Here is a 22,434-nt window from a genome sequence, read left to right on the forward strand (position 1 = left end):
CACACGTAAATGTACCGACCCATTCTCATACTGACACTGAATATGGAATACTGTGCGTGACCTTTGAACCTGGACACTCTGTTTGACCTGTAAGCTAATCACAAATGTAATAAAGCATAAGTCACTGTAATAAAGCCACTATCCCTTTTCAGATCTGCATATTGGCTTTTAAAACAGTGTCAAAAAACAAATTATTAATGACACATAAGCTTTTACATTCTCTACAGGTGCAGGTTGATATTTGGGTGTCACACTGATGAGTGAAATAACACCTAAATTCATCATAAATCATCATGTTTTTTATTTATCTCATAAAAGACAAGCTGACGCAGATCAGACAATTCAAACCTATGAATCAACTTTTTAATGTTGCGTATAGTTTAGTGACTTGCCGATATACTAAGCCCGTGTGGAAACAGGGGCCTCTTGGCTGTGAGCAGGCCGGTGCAGAGGTTTCCCTGTCTATGAGCGTGTTCTAATCCGCCCTGTTATTTCGGTCAGGGGACAGCCCCAGGTCCAGATCCTCCACATACTGAGGATGACCGGTCACTTCCCAAAGGGCAAAGGTCACTGGCCCAAACAGCCGGACAGGCTCTGGACAAGTTATGTGCTTGTGGTTAAGAGATGAGGTGGATTCAACTCTGCTCAGTATTTAGTTTGTACCTGACATCTGTCAGGTACAAACAATGTATCAAGAATAAAATGTATGAATCCTGATCCTGTTGATGAAAACAGGAACGCTCACATTGATCACTGATTGTGATCGCACACGGTTGAACTGATTCACTTTCTCTCAAAGAAAATGAGTGTTTGTTCAGGGAGTTCACTGATGTGGAGTTGATGTGTCCTAAATCAACAGGTAAACTACATGCAGTTTCCATTCGTGTCCATGTGTTGTTTTATAACGATCTTTATTTAATGCTGATGTCTAGGGCTGAGACTTTTTATTGTTTGATTAGTCGACTAGTCAAACCATTATTTCTATTGTACATGGAGACGTTTTGAATACATTTTAAACCGAATCATATTTTGGACTTCTCTGTACTAAAATATATTGCACAAATATTTCCCTCTCAATTTAAATGTTCTGCCCCACTCACTCTTGTTGGCCCCTGCTGTGCTATATCAGTGGTGTAGGGTTCAATTGTTGTAAACTTAGACCGGCTTTGACAGACTTGAAGGTAAACACGTGCCGCTGTAATGTCAGTGGCTGCAGTGCATCATGGGAGGGATTTTCATTCATTGGATTGGACCATGCCAATCTTCTGGCTAGACATATTGTAGAGTGGGCTTCTGCGTTTTCTTTAAAAAAAAATACCGGTACATGCATTTTAGCTTTAGCAGCATTAGCTCGTCTTTAGTAAAACGGGCAATAAGCTGCTGCTTCTTCTACGTATGATTTTTATCTTCCACACATTAGCAGACATAAGGGTTAGAGAGTGAAACTTGAGTCGCTGTGCTGTGACATAAATATCGGTTGTGTCTTTTTGCAGATTAAAAGATAAGAAAAGACATTTTGTGTTTCTGTACGATGATGTAAGGCATTTGTAGCACATTATAAACCACTGAATGAGTAGACGTGTCACTGTTCCTACATTAACTGCATGTGTGTTGTGTTTGGCAGGCGGCCTGTGCTCCCTGACCATCGACAAAGCCCTGCCAGAGGACGAGGGCCAGTACAAATGTCTAGCAGAGAACTCCACAGGCAAAAGCGAGTGCTCCTGTATGGTGCTAGTGGACGGTAAGGCATTTGTACAATTTCTAATGGGGTTTCTTTGACATATATTGTGATGGTAAATGTATTTGAAGTCTAACTACAAGGTGAACAGTTTATACATCAAGACGTCAGGTAGAATTCATTATTTAGACTTAATATTAATATACTTTATGGTGAACCTGCATTAATTATGTCTCACACACAAAACATATTTTATTGTGAAGGGACTGAGGCAGGAAATTGAAGGGTTTTGGCGGATGACTGAAGCATTTTCTCACCTCTTTTTACAGACTTCCACTACATTACCTTAATAATTACAGCCTTTGCTACAGTTTTTGCACATTTTAACCATTCACAGTGATAAATGATGCAACCCTAACAGTGATGACATAACTTACCGGTCATTACATACCGTATTTTCCAGACTATAAGTCGCACCGGACTATAAGCCACACCAGCCAAAAATTGCATAATAGAGAAGAAAAAAACATATATAAGTTTCACTGGAGTATGAAATGCGGTTGCAAGTGTGAAGATAACAAATAATATCACATGTAAGTCGCTCCGGAGTATAAGTATATACTCCATGCTCCGGCTGGTCACCGCCATGATCAAAAGATACCGCCAGGTATTAAGATAACTGCAGGCGCGAGCGAAAAGCATCACGGCAAGCGCCGTAGTACTTTTCGCTTGCGCCGCCTACAGCGCTCACTCACACGGTCAAGCGTACTTTGTGTACTTTTTGCGAGCGCCCGCACACAGGTCCCACCGCCATCCTTCAACCTCAGCCCAGCGAGACCACTGAAGTATAAGTCACACCCGGCCAAAACTATGAAAAAAGGTGCAACTTAGAGTCCGGAAAGTACGGTTATATGATCACAAGTTGCAGGCCATTTTGTCTACGCACAGGGGTAAGGGTCTATTCCATTCCATACTCCTACTAAATAAATCTAATTTGCAAAAAATAATGATAATAGTAATTTCTTACTATTATCTTACTATTTCTTCTTGCAAAATCAACTTCAATGAGCTTTTAACCTTATAATAGTGTTTCCTCATCATTAGTTTACTCAAAGTTGTATTTTGAGTGATCCCTGCATGTTTGTGTAATCCTGTATTGTCCTGCGACTGAAGCTCGAGTGCTTAGAAAAGTCCTGTTTTCACCTACCCCCTATCCCTGCCCAATTAAGCAACATGGGGTGCAGCTGTTAGCGTTCTCGCCTCACATAGAGGAGGCCCTGGGTTTCACTCTACGTCTCGTTTCTATGTGGCGTTTGCATGTTCTCCCCGTGTCTGCTCTGGTTTCCCCTAACACTAAAAACATACAATAGGCTCCTCCCTTCTTTGGCCAGGACTCCCCTGAATAAGAGGTTCTGAACTCTCATTGGGACTTTTCTGCTTAAATAAAGGTCAATAAAGGAATAAATCAAATTGTCTGAACTTAGTGGTGATTATTTGTAAAATCAATGCTCCGAGTGATCCATGTAAATTAATATTGACTGCTTGTTACAATGAAATGTCACTATGAAGAGGCGGGTTTGAACAAGAAGTCAATGGACCTGTTTCTGTTCCTAAGCCATTTTAAATCAATATTGCAATTTACAATGAACAAAAGGTAAAAAGATCTACTTATGTCATAGTTCAATACTATAATATGTCTCCTTAAATATCACCATCTGGTTTGTTTTTTACATGTTTTTTGTTGTGTGTTTTCAGTTTTAGTATTGATTAGTATCTGGGTATTGCATCTTTGACAACCCTAGTTTGTAATTTTATATAATAATGTTTCTGCAACAAAACTATGTATTTAGGCAAAGTCATTTAGGCATTTTAGAACAGTAAGACACAACACAACTTTCCATTTTCATGTGGTTCTTGCATAAACCCAGTGTGTTGTTTGTCTGGTGAGGATTCCTTTCTGGCCTCAGATCGGTTTCCTGTAATTACACCAAACTCTAATTCTTTATTTATCAAATCTGTTCCTGGAAGAGGCTCGTTAGCAGCGAAGCTTACGGGAATTACATTTAAGCACAAGAAAACATGACTTTTTATAACATAATGTTTTAACAAATTAAGGAAGCCTAATATTTGTACTATTGTCATCTTGGTGTTTACTTTCTTTTTTGTCATTAGCCGCCCCAAAGTTTTGTCTCACACTTGTTTTTATGATATCAATGTCCAAATCCTCCAAAACTTTATTCAAAATTAGAAATGTACTACAAACATTAAGTGCACATTTACACGAGCATGCAGAGAAAAGCCATGAGAGGGTCAGAGTAAAGTCGGCTCTGGGCTCATGCTGCAGCTTTTCTCGTTGTAAAGTTGTGTAACTTGTGTCCAGTGTTGGGTAGCATTACTATTCAAAGTAACTTGTTACGTTACCTTGTTATTTCCCTGGAAAACTAACGTGTTACATTACTCTGCTACTTTGATATAGAGTGTTCGAGTACTCTTGTGTTACCAATAATCAACTTTATTGTATAACCTCTATCATTGCGGGTTAGGGTTGTGTTGCTGAACACGGTAACATAATCATTAAAATATCTAATAGACAAACAAAGTAAACGCGTTTGACTGAGCTTTATTTATCTTTTATGCTGACAGATTACCACAATACATGCAATACAATAAGCACACTTAGGCCTCAAGTGGTGACAAACATCACTAATACAAAATGAGTGGATTGACAAGAGCACCGACGCACAACAGAACGCGCTTGTTTTAGGCCTGTTGTTTATTTAAATCAAACCCCCCAAATCACTGTTACCCTACATTTAATCCTCAGATACAAAATGGAGGTTATGACGAAGGGGAAGGAGTTTTTCAAATGTGCCTCTGCTGAAAGTTTATTTATTGATATTAAGTGTCACTAGTTGCACAATGCGCTTGTTTAAAACACTCATGGATTCAGAAAACTAACGCATTATGTTCCTCGTTACTCTAAAAAAAGTAATTTGAGTACTCTATTGCGTTACCAGCTAATGCGTTAGCCCCAATTCTGCTTGTCTCTATACTAGTTCATCCTTACTGAGCACCTGCTGAAAGCAGGTGGTCCCTTCTCTGGGATTCATACAGCCGTAGTTAATAATAAAAAGTAATTTTAATGTATGTGAATCATTTTTGGATTAGTCTACAGTTTAGACTAATCAAAAAACATGTTTTCCCCCCCATTGTATTTATATTCAGAACGAGTGGTTCTTTTTAAAGAAGATTATGCAAAATCAACTAATAAGCTTCTGACCTTGTTACTGCAGTGTTTCCTCATCACTAGTTTACGTTGTATTTTGATATATGCATGCGAGTAGTTTGAGTAATCCTTGTCCTCCAACTGAGGCCCGAGTGCGCAGTTTTACCCCCTATCCCCGCCCACTTCCCTGTACTTAGTGGAGATTATTTAGAAAAATTGAGGCTCCTAGTTATTCATGTAGGATTCTAAAATGGCATGTAACTAAATTTAAAAAAATAATCTTATAAATGACAACCCGCTGCTTTTTACAGTGAAATATCACTTTTAGATCCATAATGCAGTTTGGACAAAATGTAAACTAAAGGTCTACATTATGCAGTAGTTCCATACAGTTATACAGTAATATGTCTCATTTAAAAACAATAAATTTGGAAAAGTCCTTATCTTGACATGTTTCGGCTGCTGACTGGGAGCCACTTTAAAAAGGTCTTTAAAAAGAGGGAGTGTCTACGGAGCCGCGGCGCGCGCCCGAAACTGCCATGTTATTTTGTGCCGCGGCTCCTGAAACTGCTGCGCTATTTGACCGCGCCGTTTTTGACCGCGCCGGGTTAAGGTTGGGGTTAGCCATGAGGCTATATGGCAGTGCCGCGGTTCCTGAAACTGCTGGGCCATTTGACCGCACTGCGGCTCTGCAGCCACGGCCTTAAAAAGAACCAAACTTTGTGAATATACTAGCACCCCCTTTGTTGTTTGCATACTTAAAGCAGGTATTAATGCGTCCCAATGAACAGCTATCTTCACCACCAATAAATCTTTAAACAACTTGAGGAACCTCATATTTCATTGGGATTTTTTAGCCCCCAATCTGGCAGGACAGGCCCGCTTCTGTCTCTATTCCACTTTGAGAACTGTAGTAAAACGTGTACATTTCACCGCTCCACTAGAACAAACAGTAACATGAACCACTATGCACAAGATTTATCCACGACATTAATACAGCCTCCTCTTCCTCGTCTTGTCTTTCCGCAGACCCGACAGAGAACTCCCCGGCCGACAAGAAGTCCAAGAAGGCGACTCCGACTTCAGAGAGTGAGTTTCCAAAATATGCAGCTGCAGACTCTTTTTCTTTTGTCCCAATATGGCCGTGCGGGCGGGGATGGCTGGTTCCCACACACATGAACGCAGAGAGAAGGAGAGAGAGGGCCGCTGGGCTATTTTCGAGTGCTTTGTGTATCATTGGAACCATCAGCGCGTATATCACTGTCAAGTTATTATTCCTACCTCTGGATGATAAGACCGCGTTTCCCATCAGCCCCCAGGACGCTACCCCCTTCGACTCTATATATGCTACAGACCGGGAGACGCTTATATGGCTTATGGTAGTATCTTTGGTTAGTTAATTAAAAAGCATTTCATAGTTTGTGGGATAAAAGCTTGAGATGGAAGAGGAAAATGTTGACTGTCCTTCTGTGTCAGTGGAGACATGCCTAAGGTAACCTAGGGTCAGTGGGTCCAGACAACCTTCTGACTATTTGACATCACTGTGTGCAGTCACTTGTAACAGCTTCATTTTTGGGGGAAATACGGCTTCTCAAAATGTGTAACTTACAAGCATCAACCCTTTTTGTCAACATGGGGGAAAAGTCATCAACAAGCCATTGCAAAGAGAAACTAGCCTTACAATATGTGTGTAACCGCGGCACTGTGGCAGAGTTAATGTTAGATACTGGGATGTGCATGTTCTACCTGTGCCAGTGTCTCCATTATAAATACATTCTTTCCCAGTCTGTTAAAAAGGTGTTTTTGCCACTTTATAGTTTGGAGATTTTTTGACAGGCTCCTTTTAGTCAACCAATCGATCGGCAGGGCATGTCTTTAGTGGAATTAGTCAATTTCAGCTCTAGTCAAATGAAATGTGTGTTGTCAATATGTACAATATGTTACTGTGAAGTCATATCTGCTTTATAATAAGATAACCCAGTGCTCAAGCATAAATGCCCTAACAATACTCCTTTGCAGTTTTGTCTCCAGTCTCTATGGAAGATCTGATATTGATATTTTGATATCGTCTGTGCTTCCATTGGAAGTTGCTTAAGTTGTTATCCAGTTACGGTGCTTAGTTCTCCTTCGATGGTGTGAAGCCTGAAGCTCATTAACACTTGAACACTTGATTCCTGGCTCCACCCGAGTGTTAAGTTCTGCATCACGAGGACTATCTGGGCTTAGTGCCATCTCCCAGCTGAGGTCTGCTCCTGGGCATTTAGCACCTCCACTGCAGGCTGCTGTGGAGACGGCACTAATGACTGGAAGGGGTTTATTAAAGGTAAAACTGTCTTCAAGAGGCAAGTTTATTACATGAAGACTTCCAGATTTTAGCTGCATAAAACTGAAATGCTAAATCCACCAGTTGGAGTGTGAGATGCTTGTGACATGTCAGAGATGTACTTTTGAGCCTGGCTATGGAGAGATCTTGGGCCTGACTTCTGCTGAATGCTTAACAATGATTATGAAAAAAGGAAGACTAGATAGATACTAGGATCCATCTCTCCTGATCAGAGGTTAGAACTCTAGACTACATAAATCAATAAACTAGATATGTATTGACCTTTTATTTAACCAGGAATGTCCCACTGTGATGTAGCATCTCTTTTTCAGGGGACTCCTGGTCCCAGAAGGGAGGAGCCTATTGTACATGTTTTTAGTTGAAGGGGACAGGCTTTTAGATAGGATTTGAAAACACCCCGTCCAGATAATTTTGTCCGCAAGAAGTACTGCGGCGCACAAGCCGAATGTGGAAAGCCAAAATTATGATCACACTCCACCACTTGGGAGCGGCGTATTGCGCCGTATTTTCAAACGCTTTTACTAAATAAAGCGCCGCTTTTAACGCTGTGCGCCGTCTGACTTTGCGCCGTGTGCTTGTTTACCGGCGCGCGCACGGTTGGCCGTCCCTGCACTCGAACATGCCCGTCCACATTTCAAAATACCCCGTCCAAAATACGGGAATACGGGCGTCTACCTAAAAGCCTGGTAGGGGAAACCATAATACCCGGAGGAAACCTACACTGACACAGGGAGACATGCAACTCCACACCGAAAGGCCCCACGCCACTCGGGAATTGATCCCAGGACCTTCTTGCTGTGAAGCGAGAGCACTAACTGCTGCGTTTGATTCTTGTTTAGTAAGTCTTCTCCCTCTGGAGCCAGCTGAACGCAAGTTAAGTCGCTCCTAACTCTTACATGGGGCTTAGCTGCACCCGACGTAGTGACTGGAGTGAGGAGCGAGTGCACCAGCTCCACTTCAGAGCAGTCGTAGCTGTGCCTGGTCTTAACATGCAGGGATTCTGAGCTTGTTGCCTGGAAACATCATAGATTCTCTAGTTTAAGAGTGTAAATTATCCAAAGGAGTTGTGTCATAAATCTATTTGAAGGAATTGCACATCATATCAAACTTTGCAAGCAAACAGATCTGTCCGTTTGTATTTACTTGCTCAGCGTTAAATGATCTATCGCTCTCAGACCTTGTCACAATAAAGCTGCTTCTGTAGCTGGAAAACACAGAGGCTTTTGTGTCACAGGAAGGGTTTAGTGTTTTGTTTACTCTTAGATTATTTTATTTTCTATTCTATAGATGTGTCTATCTGTGATCGAGGAGGCTGTAGCACATTCCCGCAATGGCAGGCTGAGTGTACAAGTGGTTTGAGAGGCGACTGTGAGGCTAAGCTAACAGCGCAAACAAGATGAAAAGGGTTAGTTATTGTAAAAGTGGTTCGTGAGGTGGCTGGTTGAGAGGCAAAACTAGCTGTGATGTTTCTTTGCATTTTACTTTGGAAAACCTCCTTGTTTAAATCTGCTGTAAAGAGTAAATAGTGTTTTACATGTAGGGTTTGCAATGTAGGATTCTGCTTGGATTTAGCGTTAACAAGGCATTTACTTGCAGCAGTGGAACCCAACTATTTGCTATGCTAATGTAAGCACACAATGGTGATGAACGTGATATGACAGTAGTAATGCTCAGAACAAGTCAGGTGATGATTTATTAATTTAAAAACTGCACACAAGACTGCCAGATTCTACATGTTATGTAACTCTCTGGGGGAAATTAAAACTGATTGATTTCTGAGGCTCAGCGCAAGACAAATTAATGGTTTTGAGTTATAAATGTACAGACGTCTGACGAGTACAAGATTGAACACAGTTACAGCGTTATTAAATGCAGGGAAAACAGTTTTTACATAATGAATTTATACTCTTGCGGTCACCAAAAAAAGAACCGTTCAGGAACCAGCATTGAAGAGTAGATACTGGTAAAGTATTGTATTGAAAAAAAATCTAACCCCACCGTACCTGACACTTATTTTGGAAAATCTTCAGTACAAAACGTATCAACACTCCCTAAATCACACAGTTGTAATTTAAATATATGTCATTTTCACTTTTGTATTTTTTTGCTTGGAATACTAAAGTTGTCAATCCGCCAAAATGTATGGGTTCTGACATAGATAAGATGACATTACATAACATATTTAATTGGCCGTACATAAAAGCAGTGTTACGTAACACAGGGAAGCCAGCCAAGCCCATCTCACATGATCTTATTCCACAGATATACACTTCTAATCCTGTTTCAGGCAGATCTATGTCATTCTAAAGGACAACCATTAATCCATTCACTGCCATGATTATCACTATGTGTCATGGCTTGACACGGATCCAGCAGAGAAGATTTACATTCATATTATAACAGGGCCCCATCTTCTCATCAGGTTGTTCTTTAATAGAGCTGTAATCAGTTGATTGTGCTTTAGTCGACCAACTTTTTCTTAGTTGACCAATTATTTAATTTTGATTAAAGGTATTTATATGGGACAACCGCAAAAAGGAGAAGATATAGCATGAGTTAGCTAAAGATTTTGGAGTGAAGCATGAGTTTAATCTAATATACAGTAAAACTAACATAAAAAATACACAGTACTTTTTTGTATAAATAGTTTTGTTATATACATGGAGACACAATTTTGATGCTTATGCTACGCCCACTTTAGTCGACTAATCCGTTGATAGGGTATGTCTAGAGTCCGCCACATTATTTGCAACTCAAAGCCAAGGTTATGGACATTCATCCATCTTTTTCTGGGGGCTGCAGTCTAATCAGGGACTCTCAGTGCAGTCTAATCAGGGACTCTCAGGCTTCCCTCACCCCAGACACTTCCTACAAGGCATTCCCAGACCAGCCAAGAGACATAGTCCCTCCTGTCTTCCCTGGGTCCTCCTCCCAGTGGGAAAAAAGTTATTTTTAATTAAAATGTGAAATGATTATCTCTTATTTCAGTCAAGTTACAGCCTTGTTTGTTTATGAGGTTTATAACACTCGGAATGGGAGGAAGGAATGGGATTTGATCAAGAAAAATGGGGGTCAGCAAGTGGTCAGAGCTTTTCCTGTCTCCGTCTTTGTTTATTAGTGTTTCCATTGCACATGTAGAGCATTTTTTGCACATGGAAATGATCCAACAGTGAAAATGTACTTTAACTTATTGTATGGAAGACTAATGCAGATTTTAAACTTCAAAGGAGTCACCAACTTATTTCAGTTTTGTCAACAAATGAGAGGTATTGGGATTTACATTCCTCTGTTGGCATATGCACATAATCTCTGGGATAAATAAGGAGAGGGCATTATTCTTGTGTTTTTGGCTTACATATCTGTGTAACAATTTGTGTCTGAGGTGCAGCACCTTCTTGAACCATCTTGAGTACCTAGATTTTATTGCGTTGAACAAAATTCACCAAGACCTTGCTTCTGCATTAAGTTGCTACATACAACAATTAATAATAATAGTTAATAAATATGATGCTAAAATATAAAACCGCAAGCTCAAAACAACAGCACAAACTAGCAGTGCAATTATATGAAGTGTAGTTTACATCATTACTAAAGTGGCAGGTGTTATAAAGTGTTCATAAGTCCAGCAGCAGAGGGAAGAAACTGTTCTTGTGGTGAGAGTTTCTGGTCTCATTGAACAGTGGCCTCCTGCCCGAGGGGAGTGGCCTCCTGCCCGAGGGGAGTGGCCTCCTGCCTGAGGGGAGTGGCCTCCTCCTGCCCGAGGGGAGTGGCCTCCTGCCCGAGGGGAGTGGCCTCCTGCCCGAGGGGAGTGGCCTCCTGCCTGAGGGGAGCGGCTCAACAAGTGCAAGTCCAGGATGAGAGGGGTCAGAACATTAGCCTGTAGATTAAACCTAAACAGAATGCAAGTCAACATTTAAAATACACCTATTGTATACATCTGAGCTGTATTTAGTTGTATTTAGCTTCATTGTGTATTTAGTTGTGTTATAGCTTCATTCACGCTCGTATGATGAATCCTGTTTAGTAAGTCCTCTCCCCTCTAAGCCTCAAAAACACTCAGTTTTAAATTTCCCACCTTCGAGATTCAATTGTATTACGTTTGAGTTTAAAGGTGCTTTATGTAACTTGGTGGAAGATATGCCACATGCTTGTCTCCATGGAGATGATTTGCAGGGGATGTTCCACAGTAAGACTTTTAACATATCTATCTAGCGAGTTTCATTCTTACTATGAGTGGTGCTCCCTCTCCACAGATCTGATGTGTAACCACATATTGCGTAGTTACTACTTAGAAGTACAATGTAGTAGTCCAAGAATAAGTACAGTGATTTACTAGTCAAACTATTTTTTTGATAGTACATTGCTCAATGAGACTTAGATTAAAAAATACTTATGAATAAAGTGTAATTTTTATGAAAATCTGATTGTTGCATTTTTTATTTAAACCTTTTGATTTAATAATGCCGCAGTCTTTGCTGCTAACGTTTTTTTGCCGTGTGATTTAGACTTCTAAACTATCTGGACGTAAAATCTGATTCATATTTGCAGTTAAGCTATTTGGGAGGACAAAACATTGAAAAATGCACACACTGTGATATTTTCAAAGGATAGACACAAAAATGAGAAAAACTAAATCATATCTGAACGAGCGGAGCAAGAAACACAAACGTTCAAACAATTTAGTATTGTAGATTTACTCCAGTGGGAAGAGGAACGTTTATTCATGACTGAGATTGTTAAACTTATATATTAATCAAGTAGTAGTAAGAGAATGGAGTCTGAAAACTACTCAAAGAAGTAACATTTTGATAGATTAGATGCATTTATTTGACAGGGGGCCATGCAATTTCAAAAAGGCAGAACAATTATTGAAGTAAATGCTTAAGTAAATGTCCCAAGCACCTGTGTATTTTTGCTGGGGTCACTTTAGGCTGTGTTTATCAGGACTTATCTGGGATTGTGTTTCCCCTCGGCGTGACCTGAGCGTCCAACTGTAAATCTCCGCTGGTATGGACATTTAATGGATATTTTGTGTGCAGTGGAAAAAGCGCGCCTTATCTTTATGATCCCGGCTTAGTCCTCGCTTAGCTCGCTCCGTGTGCGGGTGTGTTTACAACCAGCCAGGCTCACGTTTCAGAAAACCAGACGGGCGACCGCTGAATAAACACGGAGACATCAGGACGTTTAGCAAATGAAATGCATCATTCAAAGTGGGTCGGTTTTAACAGCAAAGATCGTAACTGGGTTGGTTGTGTTTGTGGCACATTTTATTTGCTATCGAGATTCAGACACTTTGAGAAAGGTTTGTTAACAAATAGATTCTAAGTTGCAGAATGGAGGTGATAACTGGAAGCAAACGTGAAGTGGAACATAGTGTGATTTCGATGTGAAAACAAGGATTTACCTCCGAAAATCAGCTACATGTGAGTGGATTATACATTATTGGTGGTTATAATACACACCATACTTTTTGGATGAAGGAAAAATCATAATTTTCTGCCTTTACTTTATTTCTTTATCTGTATTTATGTATTTTGGTGATCCCGCGCCACAAGATCACGCAGATGTTTCTATGCTCACTAATGGTGTTTCATCAAATATTAGAAGAAACTTGATATGCAGTCTATGTATGGAAAGCAACATTAGCCATTAGCATTGTTTCACATTAAATCAGGGAAAGAAGAAAGTATTTAAAGGGGATTTTTTGCAATAAGGTTCAATATTTTTTTTCCCAGTAAAGCTAAAAGCAACTAGCATGCTAACAGCATACTTCCTGGTTTATAGTTAGATGCAGAACCCTTTCAGCGATCTCATTTTGACCCTATGTTGCTTTTACAACATTATGTGTACTGGATATGCAGATTTTGCTCTCCTACGTGGACAAAAAAATGTGTTACAGCCGCTTTAATGGTTAAGACTATAGTGGCCTTCCCGTAAAAACAAACATTACATTGCTTTTCGCAGCTGTAGCCATGTGGTTCGCAGCTGATTGGTGGAAAAACATCAACATGCGCGGGCTAGAAAAAGGTGACGCCCCCTGTGCGGAGCACGAAAACTACCCATTTTTAACAGCTTAATGTATACGCTTAAAGGCGGTATGGACGATTTTTCGGCGATTTGAGAACGCAGGCGGAAGTGCGCATGCGCGCTCCCCCGTGCGGACTGATACAACACACACGTGCGTTTGTTTATTAGTGCAACGGAGCGCATCGCATCTCTCGTCTCCCGTAGATTTCTGTCCACTTCTGCGTCAGCTCGAACTGTCTTTCTCCGTCTTCATTTTGCCCCGTACACTGAGGGAACTATATTATGATAGATCCATGCGCTTAGGCACGCGGAAACGTGGGGACGAACCTGACGCGGCTGCAGGTGAGGTGCAGGACAAATGATTTATCCACACCAAGAGGAAATATGATACAAAATTTGCTGAAAAAAATCGTCCATACCACCTTTAAGACAACCAATAGTTTTATCTGAAGCACACAGGGGCTCATTCATAACTTCAACTTGCACATTCTGCAAAAAAACGAAAATCACACATCTTATTCTTAAAAATCTTATTTTCGCTTTATCTCTGTTTGGTCCAGGCCGACTTGTGGGGCGTTTTTTCCCGTGGTCGATCACAATTATACTCTACACCAGTGGTTCCCAAGTGGGGGTCGCGAAGCATGAGCTGAGGCTCATGTGTCATTTGAAATAATTACACTGTATTACTTTTTAATTGAAATTGGGTCACATAATAATCTACTAAAATATATAAAAATAAACCTAATTAAAAAAAAAAATCTTCACATTATTACAGACTTCTATTTCAGTTTACTGTGCGGGTCCCGAGTCGGTTGTATGGTTATTTCAGGGGTCCCGGCCTGAAAAGTTTGAGAACTTCTGGTCTATACTATATTCGTCTTCAGCCCCAGTGGTACTGAAAATGAGTCAAATGCAGAATTATGTAACGTAAAGGAGGAGACATATTATGCTAAATCACCTTTGACGTTCAAACCTGTTTCAACAGTGTTTTTCTCATCGTTAGTTGACTCAAAGTTGTATTGAGATTGATTCCCGCATATTTGAGTAATCACTTACCCCGCCCACATCCGTGTACTTAGTTGTGATTATTTGAAAAATGTAGACTCCGAGTGACACATTTTATATAGCCACATTTTATAAATAAAAACATGCAAATGACAAACTGCTGCTCATTACGGGATAGGCTTATTAGTTATTTTTACTTATTAATAGTTTAGAACAGGAAGTCAACCGTGACCTGTTTTTAATATGAACCCATTTTATATCCATATTGCAGTTTAAAATGTAAAATGATGATCTATTTTTGTACAGTTCAATTCTAAAAACCTGGGGAAAAAAACACTGTCTCCTTTAACCCTCAGTTTTGTCCTGCAGGAAGACTTCCAGCACATTCTTCACAACAACAACAACAACAACAACAACAACAACAAAAACATGATAAATTCCTCTCACAAAATTGTACACGCGTGTGACGGGGCCCCAGCCTCACACTGACACCAGCCCCTCTGCACCACTTCCTTATAAGGCCGACTTTCCTGCTCAGGGGCAGACTGTTTTTCCTCCACACAGGGCGCACACTGAACGCCGCTGCGCTCTCCTTTTAAGAAGCGCAACCTCCACAGCCCCGTAGCCTCCGGGCCCTATTTTGGAAGAGCTCCGCGCGTCTCCAAAACCATACGAACGTGTCCTCCTCTTGTTAAAAGCGCTAATATAAATGGGCATATCGTCCAGCGGGGCATAACACTGGGCTTACAAGCTTGTAAAAAGGAAACTCTGTGAACTTTACTTCGGCGATGTTTGCGAGACAGTTGATCTTGTCAAGAGCTGCGGAGATTTCGTCCGTCAAGTTCTGTGCGAGAGTGAAAATGTTTGAGGGAGTGATCAAGTCACGTCGGGTCCAGGAACACATATTGTGCTAAATTGATGGATAGTAATGTGCGTTTTCCATACATATTCCAGCAGAGGTGCTAGAGAGCATGTGCAACGGCCAATGACAACGCAGATAATGGCTAATATGTGTCCTTTAATGCAGCGGTGAAAAGGAGATGGAGACGCTGAGGAGGAGGTTGAGATGGTGCAAAGGTGTTTAGTTTAAATGACAGAATGATGGATGATGAAAGTGCGTTGGTTGGTTGGGTGGCCGGCTGTCGAAGTATTAGAGCTTAAAGTTACACTGTGTAACTTTAATGGTGAAATTATGTTGCTTTTTCTCAAATCTGCCATTATCTGTCCAGCGTGCTTTTGTTTTTTAACGCAAAATCAATAGGTATTCATATGTTTAGTCCTCTTCAATCGATCTGACTTGTAACTTGGCCTGGTGACGTCACCAGATTGTCACCTTGGAGATCGATTTTGTTTTTTAACCAGGTAAGAAGCCATTGGGTGACCTTGGGCAAAGTAAATATATAACAGATTCAGACACATTTTAAAACATAACGCGTTTAAAAGACATTGATTAGCTTATTGCCATTTGAACTACTTTTTTATTTTTATTATAGTTATTTTAATGAATTACTGTTGTCTGCAGAGAGAGCTCTAACACCAAGCACTTGGAAATAGAGCTCAACTTTTTTTCCAAACATGGGCATTATTTTAAATTCAGGCACATGAAATACAAATGCCAAAGTGATTCAAAGGCTACGATAATGCATTCATCCACTTTAATGATTCTATTTAGTCTTTGCTGACAGATTGTGACACTGCGTTGTGCACGTTGAGCTTCTTTTTTAACAGCAAATGGCAAATAAATAAAATAAAAATAATAATATATTTAAATAAAATAAATAAGTTAAAACTGCTACAAACTTTTGCCCTGTTCAAACTTGTATGTTTAAAAAAAAATGGTAAAATGTCTATTCCTGTTGAATGAAGAAGCACTCTGCTCTGATCAAATTAATAATAAATAGGATATGAAACCATAACTACATGCAGAACACAAGGATGCACTGTTGTCTCGCATTATTCCACTCACTCTTTGCATACACAGAACAAATAACATACTTTGAATTTAATTTCCTGAAAAAATCCACCATTACAGAAAGCCCTGTGTAAAATGTGTTACTAGTTTGAATTGGAAACAAGACCTTGTTTGTTCACTAGGAACTGTGGTTAATCTGTCTATTACAAGTGTTTTTATCAGACACAATTCCACCAGTCCTGACTTTTTTTTCTTCTTCTTTTTTGCTTTAAATGTGCACTTTAAATTGTCTGCCGGACGGTCTGCCGCCGGCTTGAGATTTTATTGCTTAGCCTAAAATTGTCCATAGCATTAAACTTATTTATCCCCAGATGAGATCTCTGAAATGTTCAAAAAGTCAGTAAAATAAGGCTATTATAGAAAAACGATCAAAGACTTTACATTGTTACAGACTTTAGACAAATATTAAAACTAACAATCAGACTTAATTTAGAAATGGACAAATTTAACAGACTGTGGACCCAATGGGACTTTAACTTTAATTCATCTGTACCATGATTGCGTTTTTGTTTTCTAGTTGATCTCTATTTGTAATTTTATTTTTAATTTGACTCTCTGGTCCATTCTGTCTGTTCTGAGTTGTATGTTTTCAACTACACTTTAAAACATATAAAAATACCTGAATTAAATGCAAGAGAGATATGTTTAATGTCATACTGTGGAGACCAGCAGGTGGCAGACCTCCTACCACAAACATCATGTAGTGAAATGTGTAATAAGCCTTAAGTAATCAAAGAAATGTAATTAATTCATAGCAGTATCATGTGGTGACTTTTATGCATGGGAAAGCAGTGGTCCTTAATATATTTAGTTGATAATATTTCAATAGTTTGTCTGTACACGCAAAAGGGAGGAAAAAAAGCTGCAGGACCAGATCTTGAACCCAGGTCTCCCACAGAGCACACGAGGGCGTATCCATTCTATACGCTGTTCATGTGACCTTAGTGACCTGCGGAGAGCCTTATCACCAGTCTATTTATCACGGCAGTAAGCGGGCGTGAGTGCGATGACATGATGGATCTTCACCCGTCCTGTTCTGTCCATAGGAACCCAGACCACTATCTGTCTGTCAACGCAGCAGCAGCACGTCCCGCTCCTGTCCTGCTATTATTATACCTCCAGTGTATGAGTCATGATGTTATTGTAATGTTATTGTATCTAGGCGAGGGCATAGTGTGTAGCTTCAACATGTATTACATTTATTACTTTGTACAAGTGGTCACAGTGTAATGTGCAACAAATGAAGGGTGCATTTACGCTAGTCCAGGTTTAGTCCTGGTTCAGTCCTGGTTCAGTTTTGGGTTTAGTCCAAGTTCAGTCCCAATTTTGTTTGCATTTTTCAGTCTCGATGTTTTGCTTACGTGGTATTCTGGTCTTCACAATGCGTCCTAATGCTGTTAGTTAATGTTAGTTTTTTAGTTATCTGGATCTCGCTTTTGGATACTTTATTGTTTTGGTCATATTTAGTATAGAATAAAATGCATAAACACACAGAAAGGGTGCAAAGATTCCATGTGCCGTTATCAGGATTCTAATTTTGAAGTGCGATTGCGGTGCGGCCCAGCAGAAGTGAGGGTCATATCAAAAATGGATAGAATCACACGTGTTTGCAGTGGGCATTTTGAGCGTCCTAATTATTCACCGCAATGAGTGCTTTTCACAAGCTCAGAGTAGGGTTTACGGTCACGGTAAACCTTACAAACATTAGCATGCTAACAGCGCACTAAAATTAGTTGCAGACAGCACACGGCGGGATCATTCTGACCCTAAAAGCTGCTTTTTCAATATATGCTGGGGCAAAACAGGTTGACCTTTTTACATTTACATTAATAGACCCTTACAGCAGTGACGTGTTTAGAATATCAGCCCAGGACACTTAGTATGGAACGTAAACATTCTATTGCATTCACTTTCAATGAGCCAGCAAAAAAAAAAACATTAGGTGATGAACCTAACCTGAAATGTCATTGTCAAACTTGTGTTGCCTGCTATAGTTTTGGTGCAATTCATTTTGGAATAACATTAGATTTATAATTACAAGGCCATTTGCGCCAATCGCTACGTCTATTAAACACTTCTACGTGTGGTAATCGCCAACGGGGCGCTGGTGTTTCTGGTGGAGTGGTCCTGGTTTTTCATAGTCTGTGGTGTTTGCATTGGAGCTATAAATGTATTGAACTCAACCAGCAGAACCACCAGAAAATGATGCAAAAAAAAAGAGATAATTAAAAATGAAAAGAACATCATTTTGAAGTGCAGCATTCACAAAATGTATGAATTATATTTCCCTCAATTTAATTTTCTAATCTTTTCATATTTTGTGCGATATTTGAACCAAGGTCAAAACTTTTCCAAGCATTGAAAACAGTCCAAGCTTTCCAATGCATTTCTGATGAATTCTGAATACCATTATCAAGATAACAAACGATATACATTTTGCATCAATATTACCCACGTCTATAGTCAAGCAAATTAAACCAGATTAAAAGCTCTATTAAGCTCAATTTTGGGCCTTGTTTGTCATTGTAAACTTCTTTGACTGAAACATGTGAAATTAGTTATTATTATTATCTTGCTGTACCTACTGTATGCACATATATATAAAAGAATGCATACCCTTTTGCTGAAAGCAGAAATAACTTTGTGTTGGAAATGGTCGTGTTTATGTTTCCACTGAGAGGCGGAGTCAACGGAATACCACATTTTATTTTTAAGACATTTATTTGCAGCCTGTACATTTCATATTTCATATTTCAGATTGACTTTCTTCCCCTGCATCCATCTGAACGCAGGGCTATTTTTGGGACGACCATAAAAGGGCACAGGGCTGTCTCTCCTGCATTCTTCTTCCCTGCTCCTCTCTGAACATGCTGCTGTACACGCTGTAAAAGAAACAACATGGGAACAGTGTCCTCTTTGTGAACTCCAGTCTAATGTTAATCTACTTTGTGTTTTTTTTTAACAGGTGAAGCCAGGATAAAGAAGCCAACGCCGAAAACACCTACAAAACAAGGTAAAAATAACAGATGTGAAAGGACGTCCACTCATTTTGACACCCTTGGAATATATGCAAAAAAACTATGAAAATGTTTCTTGGAACAAAGAAATGGCTATCTTAGAAAATAGAAATAAAAACATAAACCTGCAAATGAAAAAAGCCTGCAAAGTACTGTATTTTCCGAACTATGAGGCACACCGGAGTATAAGTCGCACCAGCCAAAAATGCATAATAGAGAAGAAAAAAACATATATAAGTTGCACTGGAAAATGAAAAGCGGTTGCAAGTGTGAAAATAACAAATAATATCACATATAAGTCACTCCGGAGTATAAGTATAAGTCGCACCCCGGCCAAAACTTTGAAAAAAGCGACTTATAGTCCAGAAAATATGGTAACTCACTATGTTTTTTCTCTTATTTTCATGTTAATGCATTTCAAATGATCCTGGTCAGCCAGAACCATGCCCTCATTATAGCCTTACTAATCATGACACCAAAATGTCAAACTTGATTTTGAAACTTGATATCACAATGATGATTTGAAAAATACATTTGCAGTGAATTGTCTAAAGAGAAGTCCTGGTTAAATGCCTTTCTGTTTCCTCCTGTCTGCGTCCACAGCGCAGCCTCCTCAGATCCTGCAGTTCCCAGAAGACATGAAGATCCTGGCAGGGGAGAAGGTGGAGATCCTCTGCAAGTTCTCTGGAGCTCCGCCCATCAACTGCACCTGGCTCAAGTTCAGGAAACCAGTAAGTCACATGTTCAGTTACACTTACGCTTTGGCAAAAGATGTCATGTCCACAGCTTATTTGTGTTCATGTGCTGGAGAAAGAAATGATGCCCAAACAGAAAGGACCAGAAACTAGGACCGGGGAAAGAGACGGGGAATGGTGATGACTCTCAGCACAGGTGATGACCCTCAGCACAGGTGATGACCCTCAGCACAGGTGATGACCCTCAGCACAGGTGATGACCCTCAGCACAGGTGATGACTCTCAGCACAGGTGATGACTCTCAGCACAGGATGACTCTCAGCACAGGTGATGACTCTCAGCACAGGTGATGACTCTCAGCACAGGTGATGACTCTCAGCACAGGTGATGACTCTCAGCACAGGTGATGACTCTCAGCACAGGATGACTCTCAGCACAGGATGACTCTCAGCACAGGTGATGACCCTCAGCACAGGTGATGACTCTCAGCACAGGTGATGACCCTCAGCACAGGTGATGACCCTCAGCACAGGTGATGACCCTCAGCACAGGTGATGACCCTCAGCACAGGTGATGACTCTCAGCACAGGTGATGACTCTCAGCACAGGATGACTCTCAGCACAGGTGATGACTCTCAGCACAGGTGATGACTCTCAGCACAGGTGATGACTCTCAGCACAGGATGACTCTCAGCACAGGTTATGACCCTCAGCACAGGTGATGACCCTCAGCACAGGTGATGACCCTCAGCACAGGTGATGACTCTCAGCACAGGTGATGACTCTCAGCACAGGATGACTCTCAGCACAGGTGATGACTCTCAGCACAGGTGATGACTCTCAGCACAGGTGATGACTCTCAGCACAGGTGATGACTCTCAGCACAGGATGACTCTCAGCACAGGTGATGACCCTCAGCACAGGTGATGACCCTCAGCACAGGATGACTCTCAGCACAGGTGATGACCCTCAGCACAGGTGATGACCCTCAGCACAGGTGATGACCCTCAGCACAGGTGATGACCCTCAGCACAGGTGATGACTCTCAACACAGGTGATGACGCTCAGCACAGGTGATGACCCTCAGCACAGGTGATGACTCTCAGCACAGGTGATGACTCAGCACAGGTGATGACTCTCAGCACGTGATGACTCTCAGCACAGGTGATGACTCTCAGCACAGGTGATGACTCTCAGCACAGGTGATGACTCTCAGCACAGGTGATGACTCTCAGCACAGGTGATGACTCAGCACAGGTGATGACTCAGCACAGGTGATGACTCTCAGCACAGGTGATGACTCAGCACAGGTGATGACTCAGCACAGGTGATGACCCTCAGCACAGGTGATGACTCTCAGCACAGGTGATGACTCAGCACAGGTGATGACCCTCAGCACAGGTGATGACCCTCAGCACAGGTGATGACTCTCAGCACAGGTGATGACTCTCAGCACAGGTGATGACTCAGCACAGGTGATGACTCAGCACAGGTGATGGCCCTCAGCACAGGTGATGACCCTCAGCACAGGTGATGACTCTCAGCACAGGTGATGACTCTCAGCACAGGTGATGACCCTCAGCACAGGTGATGACTCTCAGCACAGCACAGGTGATGACTCAGCACAGGTGATGACTCTCAGCACAGGTGATGACTCTCAGCACAGGTGATGACTCTCAGCACAGGTGATGACTCTCAGCACAGGTGATGACTCAGCACAGGTGATGGCCCTCAGCACAGGTGATGACTCTCAGCACAGGTGCTGACTCTCAGCACAGGTGATGACCCTCAGCACAGGTGATGACCCTCAGCACAGGTGATGACTCTCAGCACAGGTGATGTGACTCTCAGCACAGGTGATGACTCTCAGCACAGGATGACTCTCAGCACAGGTGATGACTCTCAGCACAGGTGATGACTTTCAGCACAGGTGATGACTCTCAGCACAGGTGATGACTCTCAGCACAGGTGATGACCCTCAGCACAGGTGATGACCCTCAGCACAGGTGATGACCCTCAGCACAGGTGATGACTCTCAGCACAGGTGATGACTCTCAGCACAGGTGATGACTCAGCACAGGTGATGACTCAGCACAGGTGATGACTCAGCACAGGTGATGACCCTCAGCACAGGTGATGACCCTCAGCACAGGTGATGACTCTCAGCACAGATGATGACTCAGCACAGGTGATGACTCTCAGCACAGGTGATGACTCTCAGCACAGGTGATGACCCTCAGCACAGGTGATGACCCTCAGCACAGGTGATGACTCTCAGCACAGGTGATGACTCTCAGCACAGGTGATGACCCTCAGCACAGGTTATGACCCTCAGCACAGGTGATGACCCTCAGCACAGGTGATGACTCTCAGCACAGGTGATGTGACTCTCAGCACAGGTGATGACTCTCAGCACAGGTGATGACTCTCAGCACAGGTGATGACTCTCAGCACAGGTGATGACTCTCAG

At 41.3% G+C, this 22,434-nt stretch overlaps 1 protein-coding gene across 1 annotated transcript in view; it reads left to right on the forward strand.

Moving 5' to 3' along the window:
* The window catches only part of mylka (myosin, light chain kinase a), a 102,530-nt gene that overhangs the window by 61,638 nt on the left and 18,458 nt on the right, over window positions 1–22,434 (forward strand). The window contains exons 20-23 of the mRNA XM_072444291.1: window positions 1,625–1,741; window positions 5,934–5,993; window positions 19,218–19,265; window positions 19,873–20,000. Of these exons, the coding sequence (XP_072300392.1) occupies window positions 1,625–1,741; window positions 5,934–5,993; window positions 19,218–19,265; window positions 19,873–20,000 (353 nt within the window). The remainder of the gene's footprint in view (window positions 1–1,624; window positions 1,742–5,933; window positions 5,994–19,217; window positions 19,266–19,872; window positions 20,001–22,434) is intronic.

Source organism: Eucyclogobius newberryi, unplaced genomic scaffold, assembly GCF_026437365.1.
Source record: "Eucyclogobius newberryi isolate DKJ021-1_F unplaced genomic scaffold, fEucNew1.0.hap1 SCAF_14, whole genome shotgun sequence".
Classification (NCBI taxonomy): Eukaryota; Metazoa; Chordata; class Actinopteri; order Gobiiformes; family Gobiidae; genus Eucyclogobius; species Eucyclogobius newberryi.